This window comes from Pisolithus orientalis (genome assembly GCF_024613125.1).
Source record: "Pisolithus orientalis strain OTSU chromosome Unknown F5J12scaffold_9, whole genome shotgun sequence".
NCBI classification, from domain to species: domain Eukaryota; kingdom Fungi; phylum Basidiomycota; class Agaricomycetes; order Boletales; family Pisolithaceae; genus Pisolithus; species Pisolithus orientalis.
In genome coordinates this window covers 1202687-1226521 of record NW_026260790.1, presented here as the reverse complement: position 1 = coordinate 1226521, position 23835 = coordinate 1202687, and the positions used below count along the sequence as shown (strand labels likewise).

At 48.4% G+C, this 23835-nt stretch overlaps 4 protein-coding genes across 4 annotated transcripts; 2 read left to right on the top strand and 2 right to left on the bottom strand.

Moving 5' to 3' along the window:
- Positions 1–11370: 11370 nt before the first annotated feature.
- On the bottom strand, positions 11371–12468 carry F5J12DRAFT_573775 (uncharacterized protein). The gene is made up of 4 exons (XM_051740122.1): positions 12294–12468; positions 11797–12179; positions 11476–11711; positions 11371–11409 (listed from the first exon to the last, which is right to left on the bottom strand). Exons 1-3 carry the CDS (start codon positions 12355–12357, stop codon positions 11502–11504), a joined length of 657 nt encoding a protein of 218 aa, XP_051601562.1. The 5' UTR covers positions 12358–12468; the 3' UTR covers positions 11371–11409; positions 11476–11501.
- A 2842-nt stretch (positions 12469–15310) lies between these two features.
- F5J12DRAFT_781922 (uncharacterized protein) lies at positions 15311–15783 on the top strand (the record flags this gene model as incomplete). Its single annotated transcript, XM_051742642.1, has 2 exons — positions 15311–15477; positions 15585–15783. The coding sequence occupies 2 exons, from the start codon at positions 15311–15313 to the stop codon at positions 15781–15783; spliced, it is 366 nt and encodes a 121-aa protein (XP_051601561.1).
- A 752-nt stretch (positions 15784–16535) lies between these two features.
- On the bottom strand, positions 16536–17672 carry F5J12DRAFT_573508 (uncharacterized protein). Its single transcript, XM_051740121.1, has 4 exons — positions 17390–17672; positions 17171–17318; positions 16945–17113; positions 16536–16883 (listed from the first exon to the last, which is right to left on the bottom strand). Exons 1-4 carry the CDS (start codon positions 17424–17426, stop codon positions 16674–16676), a joined length of 564 nt encoding a protein of 187 aa, XP_051601560.1. The 5' UTR covers positions 17427–17672; the 3' UTR covers positions 16536–16673.
- Positions 17673–20816: 3144 nt separating this feature from the next.
- Positions 20817–23126, top strand: F5J12DRAFT_891462 (uncharacterized protein; the record flags this gene model as incomplete). The annotated part of the gene is made up of 9 exons (XM_051747492.1): positions 20817–21104; positions 21161–21758; positions 21808–21839; positions 21891–21993; positions 22054–22238; positions 22293–22387; positions 22440–22576; positions 22634–22713; positions 22848–23126. 9 exons carry the CDS (start codon positions 20817–20819, stop codon positions 23124–23126), a joined length of 1797 nt encoding a protein of 598 aa, XP_051601559.1.
- Between the last annotated feature and the right edge of the window lie 709 nt (positions 23127–23835).

The window sequence follows — 23835 nt, the reverse complement described above, 5'->3', positions numbered from 1 at the left end:
CTCAATAGCTTGTATATTTGCAGTCGACCTCCCCTTTGGGTACAAGAAGCAACAACAATCCTGAGCGTTTTAAAAGCGAGTCTTAGCCATCGTCTGCCTTCATGTCAGTCTCGCGGGCTGCAATGGGCTGGAGTCTCTCCAGACCCCATCCGATCACGTGACATCTCTTGCCTCCCGTCCCTCCCGCTTTCGCGTCGGGCCGTTCCAGCTGGCATATCATTCTGAAGTCCATTCAGCGGCCAAAGAGCCGTGGATCGAAGTATGTCCGACTAAGTTTCGCTTTAGTATCACTCAAGTTGGCACCGGCTACATACGCCAAGTGACCGGTGACCCCCCCCCCCCCCAAAAAAAAAAAAGCCAATGTCAGTCCAGGTTTCGCAATGAGCTCTGTGTACAGACCGGGTTTGTTCAAGGCTGATACGGCCTAATTCCCAGTGTCTTAACCTTGACAGGCAGATGACAAGGCTGGAATTACAGCCACCCACTCACCGTCCAGTAACGAATGTATTTTAACAAAACAGCCTCCAGCGAGAACCATTCCAGTCAAATATAGCTGATGGATATCGCCCATAGAGTTGTTTTCTCGACCCATAGATCGTCTTCTTTTTGAGCTGCTCACGCAAGTACTGGAGCTCGCCATCTATGACGAAATGTGCGACAGGTGCTCCTGCGATGATGCCCCCAACAAGCGATCGGAGTGCCCACAAGTGTGTCGCGGCGCTGGCGGGACACTTGTTTCACCCTCATTTTTGGACTTCTATCCAGCTGTGCCCAAAAAATTCACCCTCGTAGGTGAAAGTACAAGTGCAAAGCAGTCATGCGTGTCTCATCGATATCTACGTCTGCTTCTATCAGTGTTTGCCTTCAGAGTCCTTGGATGCGCGAGAGGACAATTTATGGACACTTCCTGCTGCTGCCTTCTCGTCTTCAGAATGGTGGCATAGTGTGACTATCCTGTTTTTGCTGTTATGCCTCTGTTGAGGGTCTTTCCTTTTTCGACTTCTTGCGGTCACATGTGTCACATGCCTTGTTGTGTCACTCGTAGTTGTCGCCATCCTAGGGGCTTGAATGCTCCAGGGAATGTTCAGATCTCCTGCTGTCAAGGTATTTCCAATACCTGTTGAGACTGCATTGCTGCTGTGATCCGGTATTCCACCGCCCTTTCTGATGGACAACTTGTTACATGCCTTGTTTTTGGCTCATCTCTGACTTGTTTATATTGCTTAGATGTTGTACTATAGCTCTGGTGTCAGGCTCCTCACTGCGCATTGATTGTGCAGCCGGTATAGCCTTCATTACCCCCCAACCCCCATCATTGACACCATATGACTCTTGTCTGTTTCACTGATGGGATTGTTGATTACTGCAGATACACATCGCGACTGGTATGGTACTTGTACTTAGAGGTATATAAACCCATGTACTTTGTCCTGTATCTGCAGTTTTTCGATAGCTTGCAACTGAGCTTCATCCCTTTGCCTTAATCCTTGTTCTCTCTCCATGTGAACAACCTTAAAAGACTTGCCAGCAGACAGAACCTCTGTCGGATCATTGCAATAACTCAGCCATAGGGGTTATGACAAGTTCAGCCCATAGACTCCCACCTCATGCACTTCATGCCTATTCCATTTGAAGAAGTCACTGCCCTCGGGCATAACAAAATCAAAAAACTCCATGCAGCTTTTGGGACTCGTTGACCTCTTCGCAAAAGTCTACTCATCCCTGGTTACTGAACTTCAACAAACCAACTCTATCTACCAAAGGCTTGTTGGTCTCCCTCAGTGTAAAGACTAACTTGCCTTTCCTTCTGCTCCTCAACTTGACCAACAAATTGATAACAAAAATTGAGAAGCACCCCTCTACCCTCAATCAAATCCATCACTCTACAGGCAGCCACTAGGCTTTAATAGATCGCCTCCCTAGAGTTCATGCTTGTGTCTCCCTACGTGTAAAGCCACTCACACACCACCAACAACCCTTGTGCTGACAGGTTTCTTTTGAGAAATAAATCCTCCCTCAGCCTTTGTTATCACTTCCCATTAAAGTGTCTAACCCACAGAAATCGAGACCCCCTGTCCCTCCTCATCCAAATCCCCTTGGGCTTGGTAGGAATCCCCTGCTGCCACCCATCCCGTTAGGAAGACTTGGACCCTTGGTTACCACCACCAATCCCCACTTGTCTTATCTATCCCGGTTTAGGGATTTGGAAGTCGCGCTTAGTTCAGAAGAAGAAGATGATCAGAAGTCCGATACTTTGTTTGGATCAGTCCTCAAGGAAGAACAAGAAGCACACAAGTCACCAAATATGTCCATGACACTTGGTCATGGAGAGTCAGCTCCTGAAATGCCTACAAGGTCCATTTCTGAAGAGGAGTTGAGACAGAGGTTGGAAGAACAAAGACTCACTATGGCAGAAGAGCTTTGCAAGGTGATGCAGGCCTGGAATAGTGACCCTTTTCCAACAGGAACACCTACGGACTTGGCATTATGCAAATGGTATGCCAGGAACTTTGGAAAGGTAATTCCCCCAGAGGGCCCCTTCGGAGGGTCCAGTAAGGGTAAGGCCCCAGCTGATCCTGATGACCAGTATGATTGCCACCCACCCAACGGAGGTCAGGAGTTTAATGTCAGGCATCCTGGAGAATATGATGGAAGCCACAATGGGCTTCAGACCTGGGTCATGCAGGTCGAAGGTTACTTGAACCTGAACAAGCATGTGTACAACATGGAGTCACTCGAGATTTCGTTCGCCCTCATGTACATGATGAAAGGCGCAGCTGTTTCCTTCACTGAAAATTACCAGAACAAAAACAAGCTTCTCGATGGAACAATCTACTACACCAATACCTTTCAAAGGTTTGTCGAGCACCTTAAAGCTACTTTCAAGTCTGGCAATCAAACTGCTCTCACAATACTCTGCCTTTCTGACATCACCCAAGGCAAACGAGAACTTGAGGTGTACATAGCTGAGTTTACAGGGCTTGTCAACAAGGCTCAGCTTAAAGAAGAATCATGTGAAGCAGGGATCTTCTTCAGAAAAGGATTGAATAAAGAATATTGCAACTGGGTTCTCAATTCTGGATGCACCCCTTCCACAGTCATAGAGTGGATACAGTGTGCAGGAGAAGCTTGAACCACGATTGTGATGAAGCATATCCTAGAAGGGAAGGAATCTCGGTATGAAAGGAAATTCATTCATTACTGCAGAGGTTCCTGAGATCCTGATGCGATGGATGTTGACAAACACAAATGGAATGTTAGACGCTCCAGTTCAGAAATTAAATGCTTCAATTGTGGAGCGGAAGGTCACTACAAGCGTGACTGCAAATCCAAAGGCAAACAACTTCCCCAGATCTGCATAGTCCTATCAGAGGATGGCATGAGGACCATGTATATCAGAGATCATGAAGCAACAGCGGAAGAGAGGAAGAAGTTTGGGGTGGATTTTTAAAGGGGACTGACAATCCTCCTGCTACAGTCAGTCCCGTTTCTGTGTTGTCTGCTAAGTACACTTCTGTAGATGATGAATTGACAATGCAGTCGTGTTCACCTGTCGGAAGGGTCGTGCTACCAGACTACAATGCAGGAGTAGTAGTGTGTATCGATTCAGGAGCTGAGGTCTCCTTGATATTGGAAAGGATTGTTCAGAAGATCGGTATTACGACATACCGAGTCAAGAATAAGTTCAAGACGACCTTGTTCACCAGGAAGGATGTAGAATGGGTCACTCACAAGGTAACCCTTTGGATAATCATCAAGAACCGGGTGGTTCAGGTCAAGTGCTATGTCGGTCCATTAGTAGGAAAGGAACACATTCTCCTTGGAATGCCATTCTTGAAGGAATTCAAACCCTGCATGAACTGGGAAACTGGTAGGATATCATGTTGGGATGACAGGTATGTTCCTACTTCAGAGACTGATGCTTACATCAAACAGATAGTCCCTACCTATGAGGGACAGGCAACCGAACCTCAAACTGGAGGTTTGGAAAAGCAAGAAACAGGTCAAGTACCTGTTGCCATTAACAAAACTACTCTCTCCACAGAACTAGAGGCAGCCCTTGCCACAACCAAAGAGGAAGTCAAGCTTCCAGAGGAGTACAAAGAGTTTGCAAGGGTGTTCTCAGAAGATGATATCCTGCTCCTGGCACATCACCCCGGGTTGGATCACGAAATATGACTTCATGATGATTTCAAACCAAAGAAAGCAGTGGTATATCCAATGTCTCCTGATGAACTGAAAGTCCTAGATGAGTTCTTGGAGGAAAATCTGAAATATCAGAAGATTCGACCATCAACCTTGCCTCAAGCAGCACTGGTGTTCTTTGTAGCAAAGAAGGATGGAAAGAAGTGATTAATTCAAGATCATTGCTACCTCAATTTGTTCACCATCCCAGATGCACATCCTTTGCCGAACGCACAGGCCTTGCTTGATGAACTAGTCGAATCAAAATACTATGCCAAGTTTGACATTCATTGGGGCTTCACTAACCTCAGAGTCAAAGAAGGAGACAAGTGGAAAGGGGCATTTATCACCCCTCATGGCCTGTTTGAACCTATGGTAATGTTCTTCAGGCAGTGTAACTCACCTCCCTCTTTCCAAAGGTATATGGATTGAACCTTTGATTCCCAATGAGGAAAACAGGTAGGTTATATGGACGATGTGGCGATCCACAGAAAAACCAAGGAAGAACTTCAAACTCAGGTTCACGAGTTCCTGAAGATCTGTGAAAAAGAAGGGCTGCACCTCAAGATCAGCAAATGTGTCTTCAAGGCTGAAGAAATTGAATTCCTCAGAATGATAATTGGCAAAGGGTGTATGGAGACTTCGCCAATGAAGACCGATGCCATCAGTACTTGGGAGGCCCCAGACAGTTTAACTGGCCTCCATTGATTTCTCAGGTTCTGCAATTTCTACCGAAAATTCATCCCTTCCTTTTCAAGCATCACTCATCCCTTACATGACCTGACTAAGAAAGGGGTGTCCTATCAATGGACTCTGGAACGCAATGCCATGTTCGAAAGGTTAAAAGCTTTGTTATGCTCTGCTCCAGTCCTCACAATTCTGGACTTCTCAAAGCTGTTCATGCTCTTTATGGACACTTCCAAACTCGGAACTGGTGCGGTCCTTGCCCAGAAAGGAGCTGACAATGAGTGGCATCCCTGTTCCTACCTTTCCCAGTCCCTTGTTGGTGCTGAGCAGCGCTATCAAGTTTATGACTTGGAAATGCTTGCTGTTATTCACACTCTGAAAGCCTTCTGCCTGTACCTCCTCTCCCCTGTCAAACCGACTGTGGTCTTTACTGACCACAAGAATTTGGAATATTACCGTGAGCCTCAACAGCCCACCCCTCGACAAGCCTGCTGGGCCACAATGGTCCAGTCCTACCCCATTCATTTTTCTTGGCAGGCCAGTCACCTCCAGGTCCCTGCTGACACTCTTTCTCGCAAGAGCAAAGTTGCAGAGCCCACCCTGGTGGCCACAGTCCTTCCCCTGGACCTTTGGCTTTCAGAGGGGGTGGGTCCCCAAATTCATCTTGTTTCACCCTCTTTTTCTGTTACAAAATTACAAAAACAGCTGAAAATCAACCATCTGTGCAGGATAAGATGTCTTCTGGCCCAGTTGTTGTGATCAAAGTCTAACCCCAAGCCGTATTCCCGCCCTAATGAGGAAAAGTCAAAGGGGAATCAGCTGCCTGACGCTCACCCTTTTGAGGACAAAGTCAAAGGAGCCAGAGGGGTATATGTGATATTGGCTGACCTGTATGAATGTGTCAAGAACAACATGTCAAAGGACTCTATAGGCCTGGAACCTAGTGACAACGTCACTATTGCGAATGACAGAACAAAATGATTTGGAACTACTCAGTTGTACATTCCCCCTGACCATCGCTGCCATTGTATGTGCTCATATCATGATCACAAATCTGCCAGACATCCCAGACAGAAGGCTATGTTTGCTAAGATGAGAAAAGAGGTCTGGTGGGAAGGTATGGGAAAAGATATCAAAGCTTACATTGCAGGATGTCCGGTGTGCCAGACAACAAAGGTAGTCACACATCTGCCGACCCTGCCGGTCATCCCCCATGAAGCCCCTAAAACCACATTCCCATTTCAGCAAATATCTATGGACCTTATCACAGATCTCCCTGTCTCAGGAGAACAAAAATATCACTCTATTCTCATGGTTGTCAATCAGGGTCTTACCAAGGCCACCCTGTTCATTCTGTGTCATAAAACCATTGACTCTGTCAGGATCGCCTGGCTTTTCCATTAGTTCATATATTCCTGATATGGGATCCTGGAGTCAGTAATCTCAGATCACGGTCCCCAGTTCACATCGTCTTTCACAAGGGAACTTTACAAGGCAATAGGGGTCAAGGCAAAACTTTCGATGGGTTACCATCCTCAAACCAACAGAGAGAGTGAAAGGGTCAACCAGGAGGTAGAGGGGTATTTACAGTTATATTGTGTGGAGTCCCCCAACTCTTGGTCCGCCAAACTCCCATCTGCCAAATTTGCTCACAACTCACGAATCCACTCCATCCATCAAATGACTCCTTTCTTGTTGCTCCTCAGATACAACCTGTCCCCTTACCCTGAAGTGAAACTTACCGTGGTCCCCTTGGTTGATGAAAGATTAGAAAGGCTGGCCTTGAGCTGAGATGTTGCCATCCTTGCACACAAGAAGGCACAAGACCTGATGCATTCACACTCAAAAGGGTCTTATGTCATGCCCAGGGTCAGAGATTGAGTTCTCCTGGATACCAGGCATCTTCGTGTCAAAAACCAGTGTGACAAGATTGTGCCCCAACATCTCAGGCTGTTCACTGTGACTCAGGTTGTGTCCCCTGTCATGTTCCAATTGGACCTTTCACCAACGTGGAAGGTACACCCTGTGTTCCATGCCTCTTGGATCTTCCCGTTCACTGAGAATGACACTTATGGAGCTGCGCCTGCAGCACCACTTCCAGAATTAGTGGATGATGAAATTGAGTGGGAGGTCGAGTCAATTCTAAATCACAAGATTGATGGTCACAGAGGAAAAAGATGCTATCTGGTCAAGTGGAAAGGATTCCCACATTCGTCAAATACTTGGGAACCTGAGGAACATATAAAGGACCATGCATCAGAAGCTCTTGACCAGTACAAACTTGCCCATCATCTGAAAAATTAAATGGACTCCCCTCACTCTGTCAACACTGAAAATGACTATGCCAACCTCCCTGCCTCCTATGAATCCATTTACGACACCAACCACAACAGGCTCATTCCCCCCATCAACATCTATACACCAACCTCTCCCCCAACTTCCCCAGCTGGCTTTTATGTCTCTGGCTTCTCCTTGCCTGTCTCTCAACCCTGTGCATTATCACCCCCTGTTGCCAGGGCTCATGGACCACATCCACTCCAGGGTGTCTCAGTCAAATGTGTCCCCACACCTTCAGTCAGAGTCCCCCACAGTGAGGACAGTAGCCAAAAGGGAAAGGGTAAGGCACAACTTGACGATGACCCTGGTAGTCCAGCAGCCCCCTCCAGTAGCTCCCATGCTCCCGAACCTGCTGACTTATGCTCTGCCTTCACCACCTACTCTGGCGGTGCTCAATGTGCAGCCCTCAACCTCCTTGCAACAGCTGCCTCTGCCTGGCTTGACCAGCAGCGATTACCAGTCTCAGCAAGTGACTACCTGGACGTTGTTAGGGCACTTGACATCTTCCACAATGGGGACAACATTGATGGGTGCTCACCAGAACAGGTTGAGTATTTTGGGATGTTGTCTCAAATCTACAGAGCGTCAAATGTAATCAATGGGTTGGTATCCAAGATCCATACTAGGAAACTCACTGGGACCACACCACTGTCAGAGATCATTATGATCGACATGCTGGAGAAGGCCTCTTCGGATATTACCAAGGCTGTGACAGGTGGGGCCTACCATCATTTATGACACCAACAGATAGGAGAGTTCTTGGCACCTGCTGCTTCCCATATTCTTGATCACATCAACTGAAGCAGGAAGAACCATCAGTTTTGGTAAAATTAAAAGAAGATACCCCCAATCAGGAAAAGGAGAAAGCATGGCATGGCATGGAGTTAGGGTATGTCGACTCAAGCAAGTTGTTTAAAGAGGTTGGTGGTTGACTTGGAATGGGTACTCACAACTCCACCTGGGAGGTTCTATTGCAGGATGCTTTGTGGGCAGGCATGCATAAACACTATCATAACACTGTGCACACCTCCGACCCTCTCCCTGCAGCTCCCTTCATCCCCATCCCTTCTGATCAACTTCAGTTCTACCTTGGAGGGCAGTCCCCTGTCCCACCAGACCATGTCCTGTACCAGCACACCTGTTACCAATGCTGTTACCTGGGACATTGGTCTTGCCAGAACAGATGTGGCTCCTGTTATACTCCGGCCCTCAAGGAACTGCCATCTCCATCGCCTCCATCACCCATCACTGCTCGAATGTGTTCCCACATCTATACTACTCGCTGACCCCTATCTGTTCGCCCCGCTAACGTGACTTCCAGTTCATCCTCAAGGGTCTGAGGACCTTAGAGGGGGGGTGATGTTACACCTCCATCGAGGGTCTTTCCTTTTTTGACTTCTTGCAGTCATGTGTGTCACGTGCCTTGTTGCATCACTCGTAGTTGTCACCATCCTAGGGGCTCAAATGCTCCAGGGAACATTTGGATCTCCTGCTGTCAAGGTATTTCCAATACCTGTCGAGACCACATTGCCACTGTGATCCAGTATTCCACTGCCCTTTCTGATGGATGACTTGTTACATGCCTTGTTTTCAGCTCATCTCTGACTCATTTATATTGCTTAGATGTTGTACTATAGCTCTGGTGTCAGGCTCCTCGCTGCACATTGATTGCGCAGCCAGTATAGCCTTTGTTACCCCCCCAACCCCTGTCATTGACACCATATGACTCTTGTCTGTTTCACTGATGGGATTGTTGATTACTGTGGATACACGTCACGACTGGTACGGTACTTGTACTTAGAGGTATATAAACCCACATACTTCATCCTGTATCTGCAGTTTTTCAATAGCTTGCAACTGAGCTTCATCCCTTTGCCTTAATCCTTGTTCTCTCTCCACGCAAACAACCTTAAAAGACTTGCCAGCAGACAGAACCTCTGTCAGATCATTGCAATAACTCAGCCATAGGGGTTATGACAAGTTTGGCCTGTAGACTCCCACCTTGCACACTTCATGCCTATTCCATTTGAAGAAGTCACTGCCCTCAGGCATAACATTCGTGGGTTGAAGGACTGTGGTGAACTCTGGACCTGCGTTCTTTCTACTGGAGAAAGTTCCTGTCCTCGAACATTTGACAACCAAATGGCTCAAATCTACCTGGCCAGTTTCAATTGCACCCAAGGTCTCCACTTTGATTTTGGACGTGTCTTGCAATCAGACGAATTGACCACACTCATTCTCATTGCACATGATCGTTGAATGAATGCTGAGCTTAGCTTTTTATGTTTTCCCTGTCTCACATCATTTCAGCTCCAAACTGGCGATTCAACTCAAATACTTCATCGTGTGGTCACCCAAAAACTCACTCATTTTGCCTGTAACCCATCCATTTCAAATGCACCAGCGATCATGGTGTTCAGTTCGCTCGAGGGCAGGCTCCCCAATGTGACAGACCTCATCTTCACAGGCTGCACATTGGAGTCAGAAATCAATCATTCTAAGTAAAGCAGACTTGGTCATGCTATTGCAGCGACCTTTCCAGGTGTACACAACATAACATTGCATGTGTTGGATATCCCAGTCTTCTTTGGTTTAGATGGCCAGCCAGACGTCACCACAGACCTCTGAGATCAACTCAAATACATGCGTATTTGGAATGAGGATCGGAAATAACAGGAATGTATCTCCCATGACAGGACAGTCTACTTGGCGAACATGTCCGATTCTCTCTGCCCACGCATGAAGAAGGGAGGGGTGACATATCAATCATGGTCCTATGCTACGTGAGTCATTTCATGCTCCTCTGCTCGTCAATGGTACCGTTAACACAACTCACCATGGCTTGGGGGTCTGAATAGTCCAAATCACAAGTGTGATAAATGAGGGAGCAGAGAAGGTGCTCTGCCTACTGAGTGCATGAGGCTAGCCGAGTGAGGACAAAGAGTTAACCATATCTGACCATGTTCTGATGCATTGGAATGTCAGTGTGTACTATCATTGCAACATTTATGTATTCATCAGTAGACCACTTTGTGAGCTGGTAGTCCTAGGGAATCTGTCCAGTGCTGGACAGCTCTGGACAGCTCTGGCCAGCAAAAGTGATTTACTGATGTTGGGTATCGTTGGGGGATCCACACACAGCACCCCCATGGTATTGTTAGCCAGCAGAGATGACACCCACATTGGGGGGATCCCACAGATTCCACACTGATTTGAGGGATGATCTGGCTTCGAAGGGTTTGCGAGTTGGTCACACTCAAGTCATTTCATAGACAATCAACTGCAAAACATCGCAAGTGGTGAGCATTTCAGGAACCGGGCCCCGTGACTATGGGCAGTCCTTCTGATCGGTCCCCGACTCACCAATCCAAGGACCCATAATACGTTGATCACTTGCTGGTCGACCATAATCCTGCACTCCCGCCTGTCGGGGAGGTCAATCATCAGAGGTGCTTACGGTTTATGAGAGGACACTTCTTGTGAGGAAACTGTTATCTTAGTATGACATGGTAAAAAATCAACTGAGTCATTGATATGACATTCTGCCTCCTTAGGGGCGGAACTGGTCTCAACAGATAAAGCCGCTGTTATAGCACATTGCTTTGCAGCTGGAAGCGGTGCATCAGAAGTTCATATATCGAAGGAGACAGAAGGCTACTAACTCCACCTGCCCGCACTTCGGACCTCATATCTACTCATTACCCCTTCAGTTGGGGCAATGTAGACGCGGAAGTTCTGCGTCATCACCAGTCGCCCCCGTGGCCGACCCCGCTGGAACGAGGGGACGCGTAGAACAGGTTTTACGCTCCGCAATCATGACGAGACACTGGCAAGCTCACGGTTGAACAGGGATTTTGGAGTTCGACTGCGTGGGAACAACTGAACGCAAAAGTTTGATGTCAACAGTATTGACGATCGCAAAGCACGATCACGGTGTGCGCGAAAGTTTCTATGTGGAATATCGTCGGCTAAGCCAGAACAAAATCGATATTCCTCAGCGCGAGGGACACATCATTGATCACCATAATCGACGTCCGAATCTGCCCACCAATCACCCCACTTGTCCTCCAAATCATCATCCTTTGCGGTGTCACTAGGTTCATCCTCCGATGTGTCCTGAATGTCATCTCTCCATTCCCGCCAAGGAACGTCCTGCCCCAGACGCATATTGACAACGCAAGATGGAACGCCCGGGAGATCCTGTATCATAAATATTGTGAGGAAGGAATATCAAAGCCAGGATTCACCATGGGTGAATTTGCATACCATGTGAAGTGTACGAGTCAAAGAAGTCACCTTCGTTTGCTGCATGATTGGGAACCGGTCGACCTCGAAGGTACAATATTCGCGTAATGCATCATGAAGCATTGAAAGAAGGCGTCCTGTCCTCTTCTAGTACGTAGGATGCTTGATACGCGTGAACCGCACATGTAATGGTTTTTCCGTCTGTTTTCGTCGCCGGAACCATTCTCGAAGTTCGTTGACTGCCCCTTCCAAGACGTCTATACGTAGAGAGAGAAGAGTTATACATTCAAGGTCGACCCAGAGATCAGTTCTTTCCCTTAAACCATGGAAAAATCCGCATGCATGTTCTCCCATTTCGAAGTGGCGTACATTAGGGAACGCCTGGCACACTGTTGCAATGGGGTCCCTAGTCGAAGAGCGGAGACAAACATAATGAACCTTGTTGAATGCGGAAGGAATCCCGCCGAAAACTGCGGCCAATTCATCAAAATTGAAATCAAAGCAAGAAAGTTCCGGGGCTACGATCGCCTTCACTAGCATGCTCGGATTGTCGATGTCTATTGTGAGCGATCTCAGCAATGGTAAACGAAGAGACTGTGGTTCGAGTTGCCAGTGACCTATCTCTCCGCAGAGCGTAAGGGTCGTCAGCTTTTCCAGAGAAGGGAGCAAACTCTTTGGAAGGCGACAATTTTGGAGAATTAATTGATCGAGGACAGGAGTGTTATCTGCGGTGGGAAATTCAACATCACAATCCCGTGAGCTTCGGACATTTACGCGTTTGAGACAGGGGAAAGATAGCTCGCTCAGATCATGCAGAAGAGAATGAGCGACTGCCGCACCATGTGTGGATGGTAAGGCTGTGCCAACGGTGTATATAGGGAAGGACGGGATGAAGAAATGCATCGAATCCGGCAGTGTACCACCACTCGGAAACTATAATGTCAAGCGGATGGTCGCGACTCCTTTCCACATGCATCTCCACGTCTAACAGGGCCCAAATAGGACGCGTGCAGATAGTAGACCATAGGGATGGAGTGTTCAGAATGACGTCCCTCCACCAGCGAGATACCCCTGCGAAGTTGTTGTTTCTGGCGGGGATGCAGGCGCCACTCGCGCTGACTAGTCATGGAAAGAGCGAAGTGGAGAATCCGAGAGAACAGTTCTAGAGGTAGACGATCTATAACTGCTACTGGCTGCATTTTGACTATCATGTCGATTTTTTGGCTCTGTATGTCGGCCGCAGCACGGACGTCGAACAATTCTTGTACGAGTTCATATTCTCTCTTCCGTAGTCTGTCCAGTTCGGCTCGCAGCTGATGGAGCTCCTTCTGCATAGTATAGCTGTTTGAAGTATATCGATATTTGGAGGGGCTGGCGATAGATGAACGAGAAGAAATATCTTACTTTGCGAGTTTTTGCACACCAAGAGCCACGGTTGAAGCTAGCTCAGGAAGGTCCGCTGAAACTAGTTCGCTTATGTAGAAACGCCCCTGTTATGATCGTTCCCAGATTCTGATGTTGATCATGATACACGCATCATGATTGCGATACTACATGAGCAGTTCCAGTGAATCGGTACTGCGTCCTATGCTTGCAGCAGTCGTAAATTGACACACATTGTCCTTTTCCCGTTAGTGCAATTTGCAAGGACGAGACAACGGACTGCCGGTCGTGTAAACGTGTCTTATGCAGAATGAGATCTCGAGTTGTTCTCCAAGGGGTGCGAGGCACACATTTATCCGTGACCTTTCCAAAAGCCAAGGCATATCTATTGACCCCAACAGGCGGGAGGCCAGGACCATGATTAGTGTGTATGGGTCCTAGGCATGCTGATTAGATGTAGTGATGAAACTGGCCAGTTCAAGTTGTCGTGCTTGACCGTCGTCACCGTAAGGCACCAGCACTGAAGACTGCTTTTCAGCGTCCTATGAAGTACATACGCTGATAATCTGATCTCTAAGTAAGCTAGTATGCTTAGCACCGCGCTGGCGAGAACAGCAAGGCTTCTGGTTTGCGCCGCGAAATTCTGGCCAATGCAGGTGGCCGCTTCGACAGAGATACATCTTCCGATGCGTCCTTCAAAATGACCACAATACTAACCTTCAGAACGTTCTCAACTTGGATGGAGTGATATACCACTGCATGGGGACTCCCACTTCACTTCACCCTTGGGCGGCTGGGCGTACTCCTGGAGTTTCCGTCATGTTATGCAGGAGTAGACCTTCATATATCTTGTGGCGGTCAGTCCGGGGCTGCGATGCCTGTGAAAACGTGAAGCCTCGTCGGCATCCATGCCGACGTCGCTGTTACGATAGTCTGCGTCACGGAAACCGTGGGGCTGACTGGAAGGATGCCGTGTCGCTCTGGGCGCTTCCCGATGTAGTCGAGGAGCCCAGGAAGCTCCCGGGTACCTTCTCCCCCTATCCATACTGCGACCGTAACCTGATACCGAAGATCCTAAGCAAACAGTGAGTTAAATCTTTGTCACCACTGTCTATGACACCCACCGAAACTTTTCCCTTGGATTGGCAGGGCACCATGTCTTAGTACTAAGCAACCTGAACAAGACAAGAGAACGAAAATATATCCATGAGCTTATTCTTACATCACCTGGGGGTAGCAACTCCAAGTGACCTTGGCCGGCAAGGATCACATCTGCTACTGCAGAGCCACGGCGAAGGGAGGGATGCAAGGCTTCTGGAACGCGGTGCATGCATGACGGATACCACAAGACATTCGCACTGCTCCTAGGGAACTGTGCCCATGCACATTCTATTTAATCTTACTTGCCAGCACGACATATACACGGCAGTGTGCGAATAGTAGGCGGTTGCTATACGTCCTGTTCAAACCCAATCGACCGAAAGGTTTCACTTAGGGATAGGCGTGCCTTTGCAGTCAAACAGGAACGCGTCTCTCGTAGTGATCATGATGCGGTATGTACCACGTGCTCCGGCGCTTGAACGATTGCTGTGTCTCTCAATGACATAAACAACAAGTATAGCGGGCATCGCCCTGTCGAGCGTGGCACTGTTATCAGATTGTGTGTAATATGGCTGGTGAATGGCTGGGATGCAATGAAGCTGGAGAGTGCTGAGGACAATGATGATGATACCACTGATGTGATTGTGATGGACGCCCGACCTTGACCAGTGCGACTCCATCAGCTAGCATACCGTGTGCGGTGTACCTGAACCTACTCATATGCAATGTTGTCCGGTGCTTATGGCCAGATGCCAGACAATCGATACAGCCCTCCTGCACTGCGTCGACAAGCGAAGGGCTCGAAGCTTGCTGAAAGATTTTTTCCGACCATGGTAGGCCTCATAAATGGAACCTCCAAGGACACCCAAGACACTCCTGCCCTACTGCAAAGACCGTTGTCGCTGGCAATCGTCAACCTGTGACTGAACTCTACTCCGAGTCGGCCTTGGTCAGCCGTGTTGACGAGAGACGGTGCAGATTGCACTAAGATATCGGCCTTATATACAGCGTCATAACGTGGACGGGCGTGTTTCGCCGTCTTTCACTGTTTGACACGTTTTCCTCCTGCTTGCTCAGCGTTCGAGTTGTAAAACTTTCCCTTCCGTTATTTTCTTCTTCTGTTATTCTATTCAGCGTCGAGATGCATCACTCGTATTACTCGCCCACGTCTCGACACCCAAGTACAACCTCACCAGCGACGGTGTGTCCCGACATCCTCCTATGACTGACCATTAATCTGACTGTGGACACCCAGTATCGCCATGACCCGTTCTTCACTGTTCAATCGCACCCTTCACCGCACCCTAATGCCCAATCCCCCCAGTCCTACCACTCACATACATCCTACCGACAAGACCGTTCTGACGTGACGATGGCCGTCCACAATCTCATACTATCCATGAAAGGCATTCAAGAATCCCTTCGTCTCTGGTCGCTCTCACAGGCGACACCCGAACAGGTGTCTGATTGCTACATGCAATTCGGGGTCGAATTCAACGTTATCGTGAGGGCATTCGATGGTTATGGAATAGGTACTGGGTATGTCCTTGTTGATAATCTTCTCATTCTTTTGTCGCCAATCCCAATCGCACTGCTTTTCTCCGTTTTTGTTGATATGTCTGTCCGGTGCTGAAGTCCGCTTGCAGGGATCTACATCCAATACCTGCCTCTCTCCGTGCTGCGCTTGAGAATCTCCTTGGCGAGGATCCTTCCCCAGGCGCATTGGCGATGTACATGCCCGAGATCAGAGGCTTGTTATGCGAGCTGTTGCAGGGGTTGAAGGCGAAACAGGCTGCGTGGAAGGCAGCCACGAGTGGCCCACTGAGCGCAGTATCAAGAGAGTGAGAATTTATTAATGCACCTGAACGGCAGGCCGTTCGATCGACCCCGAGGCCTATTCTATTAACCACTGCAAGTCAGCAAATCATCAGTCTAACGATAAAATGGACACCGATGGACCTTTTCCGTTTCACACACTACCTTATTATCGTTATCACGCCTTCACGCATCTTCCATGTAACTTATTCCCGACACGACTTTTACTCCAGCATTATTTGATGTTTTTAAGTGTTTCTCCTCAGGGGTTTATTATGTAAGCAGGCCTACCACGTGTCTCTGCACGATGACAATACTTCATCCAGTGGATGGCTCAGCGGTGTAACTCAGGCCTTCGGGATCTGGTACGTACTGTGAGATACCGGTTGCAAACTAGACCTATTCGTACAGAAATTGTCATGGTGACTTTACAACTAAGTTGTAAGACGGTACCTACATACGTACCAATCTCTGGCGTCATCGATTCATCCATCATGATCTCTCTCTTCCGTCGTTCTCCCCCTGCGCAGCGGAATCGGCTGCTAGAGCATGCAAAATCCTTCATGACCTGCCCAAGTAGTCTCAGGAGGTCGCAGATGGGTCTGGCCTTACTGGAATCAAATCATCAGAGGGACAGGGAATGACGGAATGACGGTCACGACCAGTCAGTGACAGGTTTAAACCATCTATTCGCTTCTTGATGATTGCTTTGTCCCCCACAATGAGATCACGCCAGGCCATCTTCAAGGATGTGGTTGTGCGATTTAGGCTTGTATTCGTGTGCTTGTTGCTTGTGCCCTTCTTGAGCAGAACACCTAGCCCCGAACGCTCATCCCCTGTGCCCCTAGATACAGGGTTCATTTTATTGCAGAGTTTTCAGATTTCTAAAGCGAATTAAGGATACATGTCATGATCAAGGACTAGTGAATTGCAATAATAATCACGACTTGGATCATAACGAACACTACAAAGCCAAAGGAGACTGCCAACTTCAACCAAGCTACATTACCAAACCAGATGGCTGCGGTCCATCCGACGATGGCACACACCATTGCCAGAAACAGGAAGGCAAGTGGCATAATTAGTAAGATGAGAATGGCGCATAATTTGAGCGGACGTTCCTGTGGTCGCTGGTTGATGCCGGAAAAATAGCAATGAGGAAGAAAAATCAATAACTGAGAGCACGCTTACTCTGAGAGTTTCAGGACGCATGGCATTCAAGGATATATATAGGCCAAAGCCACTGAAAACGGCCAGCACAGCGCACGCACTAGCAGCACCAATGAAAATGTAAGGGACTTGGTGGTGCCATGTTACAAAGGTAGTCGGGGGAGGGCTAGTCAGATATGAAGCAGTAATCCTGCATCGGGACAGGCTAAGTGCCACGGACATCGGAGCAAATCAATTCCTGACGTACGTGATGAAAAGGGAGGAGACAACGTTGACAAGTGTTACGCGATTGGTCAAACGCTGTCTGAGTTCATTCCATTCCTTATGATCCTCCTTATCTGACATTTGGAAAAGCGTTTGCAGCGAAGGTATGCCAAGCACGACAAGGAGAAAAACTGCATTAACCACACGCATGAGATAGCAAGAATGGATGGACTGTCAGAGAGGTTTTGGAGCTATCACTTACATCGGCTAAACCAAGGTGCATCTTCAATGCTTTCCATAGTCTAAGAACGAGGATGTAGAATTGTGCTGGTATGGGAAAGGGGGAAAGGCGATAGCACGAACGAAAAAGACCCTCACTTTTCTCCAGATATACAATACCCGTAACGCGCAATGAGGCATTCGGTTCATGGTTGCAGGGATTCCAGGGAAGGCCATGAGGGCCGGAGTAAACCGTATATGAGCTAATGCCACGTTCTTCTCGACTGCTACTAGGAACTGGAAAAAAAGAAAAACCTAGTCTCCTATTAAGGATCACAAATCCAATACTTACTTAGAGCCGGGCAGTGCATTCCCGTCAACAAAGGACGACAGTATGCAATCCAATGTTATCATAGATCTTTGTGGTTGGTGATAGCATTGCATACTTAAACGATAATTACTCCGAAGACGTGATAAGATCACTTTATGTCTTCATTTACGACTCGCACTGTGGAATGATTTGAATTGCATGTGATACCACCCAGTATCAGGAGGCCCTGCACGAATCGTCAACTCGATCCCTGAAGCTTCCATCCGCTGATGGAAATTCTAGGTTCCGATGATCGTGGCTCGAGCCTCAACCACTTATCAGGACGGGTAAAAAGTATCATAGGCGCCGGAGGCCTTGTTGCAAACACCTGGTTCCGATAAGCGCGCAATGGACAATATACGGGGTAACGCCGCCATTATCGTCGAATCGGCTAGCATGGAGGATACAACGTGTTTGATTTGGTGATCCACATGCAGTGAGTCTGGTCACGTCCACCTTGACAAGCGCTTTGGACATGGGAACTCGAATTCAAATGAAACAATATGGTCTCTGCGAGGCGCAAGGATGTCCCTGTTTGGTGATCAGATCCAGCTAGAAATGCTAGCGAATGGCGTAAGTAATTAAGATTTGGCAATCTGGAAAAAGGCGCGCGCTTCTAAGGCAGCTGCATGCACAGGTCATTCATAACTACTTACTCGAGCAACAGCACCTGGAATACTCCAGAGAGTAACTTGGCTTTGTAACGTAAGTCAGCTCATTGCACTTGCTTCAGAGATCTCTACCGACACTGTGGGAAGACGCCCAAGGCCAGAATTCCTGGGCAACTTCGACAGTAGCAGATTAAGTGGCCGTCACGCAGGAAAGTAATCCACAAAAAAAGGCGCGCCTCAAAATCTTTTCAAATGAAAAAGCCACTATGCCACAGGTACCCTAGACACACTTGGTTTATCCTGAGAGCCGGAAAGACAATCCTTTCGCAAAGGCACTGGAGGTGATGGGCATGATAAGGAGGCGCCCATACAACGGATAGTGAAGAGGAGCCAGCTGCCCCTGCTTAAGGTGCGGCACCCTCAAGGCCAAAAAACCTAGAATGCAATTGTAGTGAATCTTTCACCCTTCCATTCCACTCGACCTTCTGAGAAACAGTGAAGGTAAGTAGTGCTCACATTTACGCGAGGGTGCCGGCAAGTTCGGATCAGCGGTTGTGGTTATGCACCTAAACAGAAATTTTCCAAATGGACACATGCTGGATGCGAGGCCAATACCTACTAACGATAGGGCCCGGAGTGCCGTGTCACGAATTTCTGACCCCGATGCACCCTATGCACAACGTAGCGCCGTCGTTATCCTCGAGTGGATTGGCACCGAGGATCCAATGTCCGTGCTTGGTCTAGCGGTGATTAACTTGCAAGAAGTTCTTGTTTTATCTCGAACATAAACGGTCGTCCACTTTACCTTGTCAGAAGGAGCCAGATGGCAGCCGCACAACTTCCAAAGGCTCGTCACCATCCAGGCGCTCCAGGCCGGTCACATCGGATTCACGATAACTAGCGCAGTCACTGAAAAGAGACTGCTGGCCGCGTGCATACTGCATATTACATACTTAGGAAAGTATTGCGGGTAGAGGGATCAATTTAGAAGACCAAAGACATGAGTTCTTGCGCTTCAATTTGCGTGTGACCAGTCTATTTGACGAGCGCTTTGGGCGGGTGATAAAGACAGGGACTCGAGTCAATATTATGTGGTCACATAAGATGTTCAACTTACAAGGTGGCCAGCTGCCGTCGCTTTGACCCGTGTCCAACTAAGGAGACGACAAATCCGATGAGAAACTGCAAATTGGCACTTACCAATACAGCAGAAGGACGCACAGTCAACCTACTCATTCACATCAACGACAGATCATAGTCGCATAGCGATACCAGGAAAATTACTCAAGAGGTGGCCCAAATTTGGTTCCAGTGCCACTGAGTCGTGACAATCTCGCAGCCATCATGTTCCCCCACCATGAACCGCTTTGAGGGAAGGACGAGTCCAGCCTGAAATTTCCGCTATTGCCGTAATTTTCGTGGGATCACTATAGATTAATCAAGCAACGGCCCAAGCCTCAAGCTTGAGAGCATTCGGGAAACCGAAATGCACTTCGCTTCCTTACGCACCCAGCAGAAAGACCGTTGTCAGACACGAGCGATGACAGAATACTTTGCTCCGATATATACGATGATAAATCCTTTCGAGAGTATGCAAGTGTTGACAGGCGGCACGACGCAAGTGCTTACCCAGCAAACTCCGAAGAAGAACCGGCACCATCAATCTATAGGTGCCCCCGATCATGAAGCGAAGCTCGAGGCGTGAAAACCCTACCGTGTAGTCGCCACGAGTATGCCATTCCGTAGGCGCCATCAGCCAAAAAGGCAGCAGTCAGCACATTCGAATTGGAAGTACCCTGCAATATGTGCAAAAGCGACCTGCGTGGTGGTTACGATCACTCCTCGTCAGCTTGCAAAAATTCGTAAGTCATATTGTCGAAACCTTATAGAAGAATGCGCTTGAGGCATACTTCCAGGCAGGTCATGCAGAGTCGCTTGTGCAATAGAGCGCTAATCTATCCCGTTTGCGGTCGGAGCAGTCTTTCTGATTTATGTATTTCTTCATTTTCCAACCTCTCATACTTCCTTCAATTTTTTTTTCCAAAAACCCTAACCTCCCGTAGCCGGAAGTCCACCGTAAGTGTTATCTCGTGCGTCTTCGGTTCCCAGCACCAGCGCTAAATGGATCGTACGAAAGGCGTTAGGCTGCCACACGGGATAGATATCTCGGTTTGCAGACGAGCAAAAACGAGTTTGGCAATTATGTACGTACTTCACCTCAAGGCAAGCTGAAAAATACACACATATTACTGACTTGTGACCCGAGACAGACGGGTTTCACGCAAGATCATGAAAGCGTCCGAATGGACCATAAACCTCGCAGACCCTCATGGTCTACACGCGTGTGGTTCAGGAGGTGCTTCTGGAAAGGGCCCATAGTATAAGCGAGGGTGCTATAAACCCCTACCGACGATATAGTACCTGACCGATTTAAAAGCTCTTGGAGTGCTGCTCAGGACCCGCTCCAATTCAGACGTTGTTTGCTATTCATGACAGAGCCCAACTCTCCGCAAGGTAACCATATATGTGCTGAGAGTCTCGGAGAGTCTCACACTCCAATATCACCAGCATCCTCGTCGCGCGGGTGGTGGCGGACCTGGAAATGGGCCGTCTATACTTGGATGTGCTATGCGTTCCATGTTATCCTTATCATCATACATGTCGTGCTGTTGGCGCTGCACGAATTCCGACGGGAGCAAAATGTCGTCGTTCCTTCGAACATCTCGAACAATGTCGCCTCTGTCGGGGTCACGACCATTTTACAGGTATTCGGAACAGTGAGTTCTTATCTGTACATGTGATCTTCCCCCAAGTCAAATGCATTGTGAACCAGGGTTACGGGATCCTTCTGGTTTGGTTAACCCAACGGCTCGCTCTCCGCCGCGACCTCTTGCAGCACCAAACACTGACAGCAACTCATGACAAGACTGGTGCATGGAGCGGACTTGGTGCAGCACTAAGCACCCTTTTGGATCAATTCAAGTTAAAGGCCGCCGCGTGTGGTGTACTCTTGGTCATGCTTTATCTTGGAGGGATTGCTGTTCTCCATGTCACGTCATGTTCATTAATGAGCCTCGTACCGTTCGACAACACACATGTAGCCAATGCTCCCACACAGTATGGGATGCTGAACTTGGCGAACCTGCCTCTTGACACCTACTGGAACACTGCAACGGCCCTCATCCGATCAATTTCGGGGTACCCTGGACTATTAAACACAACCGGGCTGAGGGGTGCTACCCTGTATGAGACGTTACCAGCAAGGTCGGGCTATGGTAATGCTACGGTCGCTGCGGTTACGTTCGGTGCACAATGCTATTCTCTCACTAACGTCAGTGCTACGTTGAATTCTGGCCTGAACGGGAGCTACACAGTATCAGCGGCTGATGGCAACCAACCTCCTGTGACCTACTCTCCAATCTACTCTCTCTGTGGGTTTGGTTCAACCTTGCAGCAAAACAGGAATTGACTATATGCCAGATGAGAATGTGACTTATGAGGTCTATGCAAATGTTCGTTTTTTCGGTCGGGTCGGGCTGGCTTGCTACTGATGCGATGACTAGGGGCGGGCAGTGACGATTCTCGCTACGCCGCCCATTCTGGATGCGAATAACAATGCTGGATCAACCTTTAACATCACTCAAACTCGTCCCACAGTAGGTGATGGTAAGTCCTTACCCTTCTGCTGCCTTTCCCATTCTCAAAAAAGGGGTTCTGAACCTCTAGTCAATGAAACGGAAACGACGACGATCCAAATCATGACATGCGTTCTATCACTATCGCATCAATCCGCGATTATTAATGCCTCAACAAATGACCTTCTGAGCATAGACCCCGTATCTCCTCTCAACTCAACATGGACGCCCTGGCAGCTCAATTCGACAGAGAATCCTGACCCCGAACTGGACTGGGTATAGCACTAAGCTTCAGTTGGACACGTTGGCGCTAACAAGGCTCATCCACAGTTCGGTGATGCATGGAGCTCATCTGCTATATCGACTGACTTTTATGGTCCCACCCATTGTGGGGAGCAAGGATGCCTCTTGAGTTTTTTGGATGAGTAAGCATTAGCACTTAACACAGATGATCACCTTGACGGACAGTCGATACAGGTACTTGATGGCACTTCTAGGCTGGCAATACAATGTTACGGCTCTCAACCAAAGCAGTGTCCTGTCGTCCTCCAATAATACACTGTCTTACCTTGAAAGCTCTATGGCGCAGGTAGCAAGTGCTGCTGCGTGGGCCGGTGAGTTTACTAGTGAGGCTTCGTGGTTATTTTCACACTGACCGAACATCCACGAAGTCCTTACCACTTCTGGTTACTACACGAATTCGACCGGAGATACCTCCGTTGTTCAATCAGAGTTCAAATTACGTCTGAATGTGAGCATTCGACCTTTTTTTTGATCGCAGAAATTCACTCATAATCCCAGATAAATCTCAGCGCCGGTCCGTTAATCACTTTTATATTTTGGTGCCGGCTGACTTGTTTTTCTCATTACGTCGCTGTGCAATAGGTTTCCATCGGCCTGTTTACTTCCATTGCCCTCCTGGCATTGTCTTCGTTCCTGATCCATAGTCCAAGAGTCGGTAAAGAACACGACGTAGACTCCTGTGGCATCCTGCAAGTGATATGGCTTTCCGGTCACCATGACGCAATACAGAAGGAGATCACGAAAGCAAATTCCTCGTCGGCTGAACTCAGAAGAGCTGGCTTGGGCTGTACCACGGCATTTGGCACTGAAGACGAAGTTAGACCTGCGGAAAGCTCTAATACTCCAGAGGGGAAGTGCTAACCTCGAGTACGGAACACCACATGCGGCGTACCATACGCTGTACTGTATTGTTCTGGAGGCTACGCGACCGCTCTTCCTATCGAAGTGTGGTGATTCCAGTGAAGATTTGCGTTTCTCATGTCTAGCTATTCCTTGCATAATTTACAGTCAAATAAAAATTTGGCCCCGTTTTATCAGGAAGGAGAGGCCAGGGAGTTCTTACCGCATCCCACAGCCTTCGCATGTGTACCCGTTCGGTCTCTATTCGATACACGCGCGCCTGTTGCTGTGAACAGCGGTTGTGCCAACAGATAAGAAGGGTATCGGAAATGCATGGCCGATAGTTCGCGCTTCTCCGCGTGCACGGTCCCCCGACGGCAAAGAACTGACGACAACGAACGAGACTCTTGCGCCATCACCCTCAACCTTGCCATAACTTCCATCGTCAACGCCATCCACACTCAATCGGACCCTTCATGCAAGGTAGCATTTGCCAAACCTAGTTGTTGCGTTCGACAGCGTAACGAATTCCCCAACTGCAGACATGAGGGATACTGCACCGGTCCGATAGGAGTCCCAGGGTGTCAGACAGGTCCGTTTAGTTCGGCATCCTGTGCTACGTGGACACGGTCTGCGTATACGGGACCTACACGAGGGTCAACAATGAAGATGACGGAACTGTGGAAAACGGCGATCGCTCCAAGATAAAGCGTGGCAAGGAATACATCGC

Excerpts from the sequence above, each read along its gene's own strand:
- F5J12DRAFT_573775 (XM_051740122.1), bottom strand. The coding sequence starts at position 12,357 with ATGCATTTCTTCATCCCGTCCTTCCCTATATACACCGTTGGCACAGCC. Across the intron at positions 12,180-12,293 it reads AGCCTTACCATCCACACATG|ATAACACTCCTGTCCTCGAT; the intron begins GTGCGGCAGTCG and ends TTCCCACCGCAG. Across the intron at positions 11,712-11,796 it reads ACTTCGAAATGGGAGAACAT|ACGTCTTGGAAGGGGCAGTC; the intron begins GCATGCGGATTT and ends CTCTACGTATAG.
- F5J12DRAFT_573508 (XM_051740121.1), bottom strand. The coding sequence starts at position 17,426 with ATGGAAAGCATTGAAGATGCACCTTGGTTTAGCCGAT. Across the intron at positions 17,319-17,389 it reads TGCACCTTGGTTTAGCCGAT|TTTTTCTCCTTGTCGTGCTT; the intron begins GTAAGTGATAGC and ends TGGTTAATGCAG. Across the intron at positions 16,884-16,944 it reads TGCGTCCTGAAACTCTCAGA|CGACCACAGGAACGTCCGCT; the intron begins GTAAGCGTGCTC and ends GGCATCAACCAG.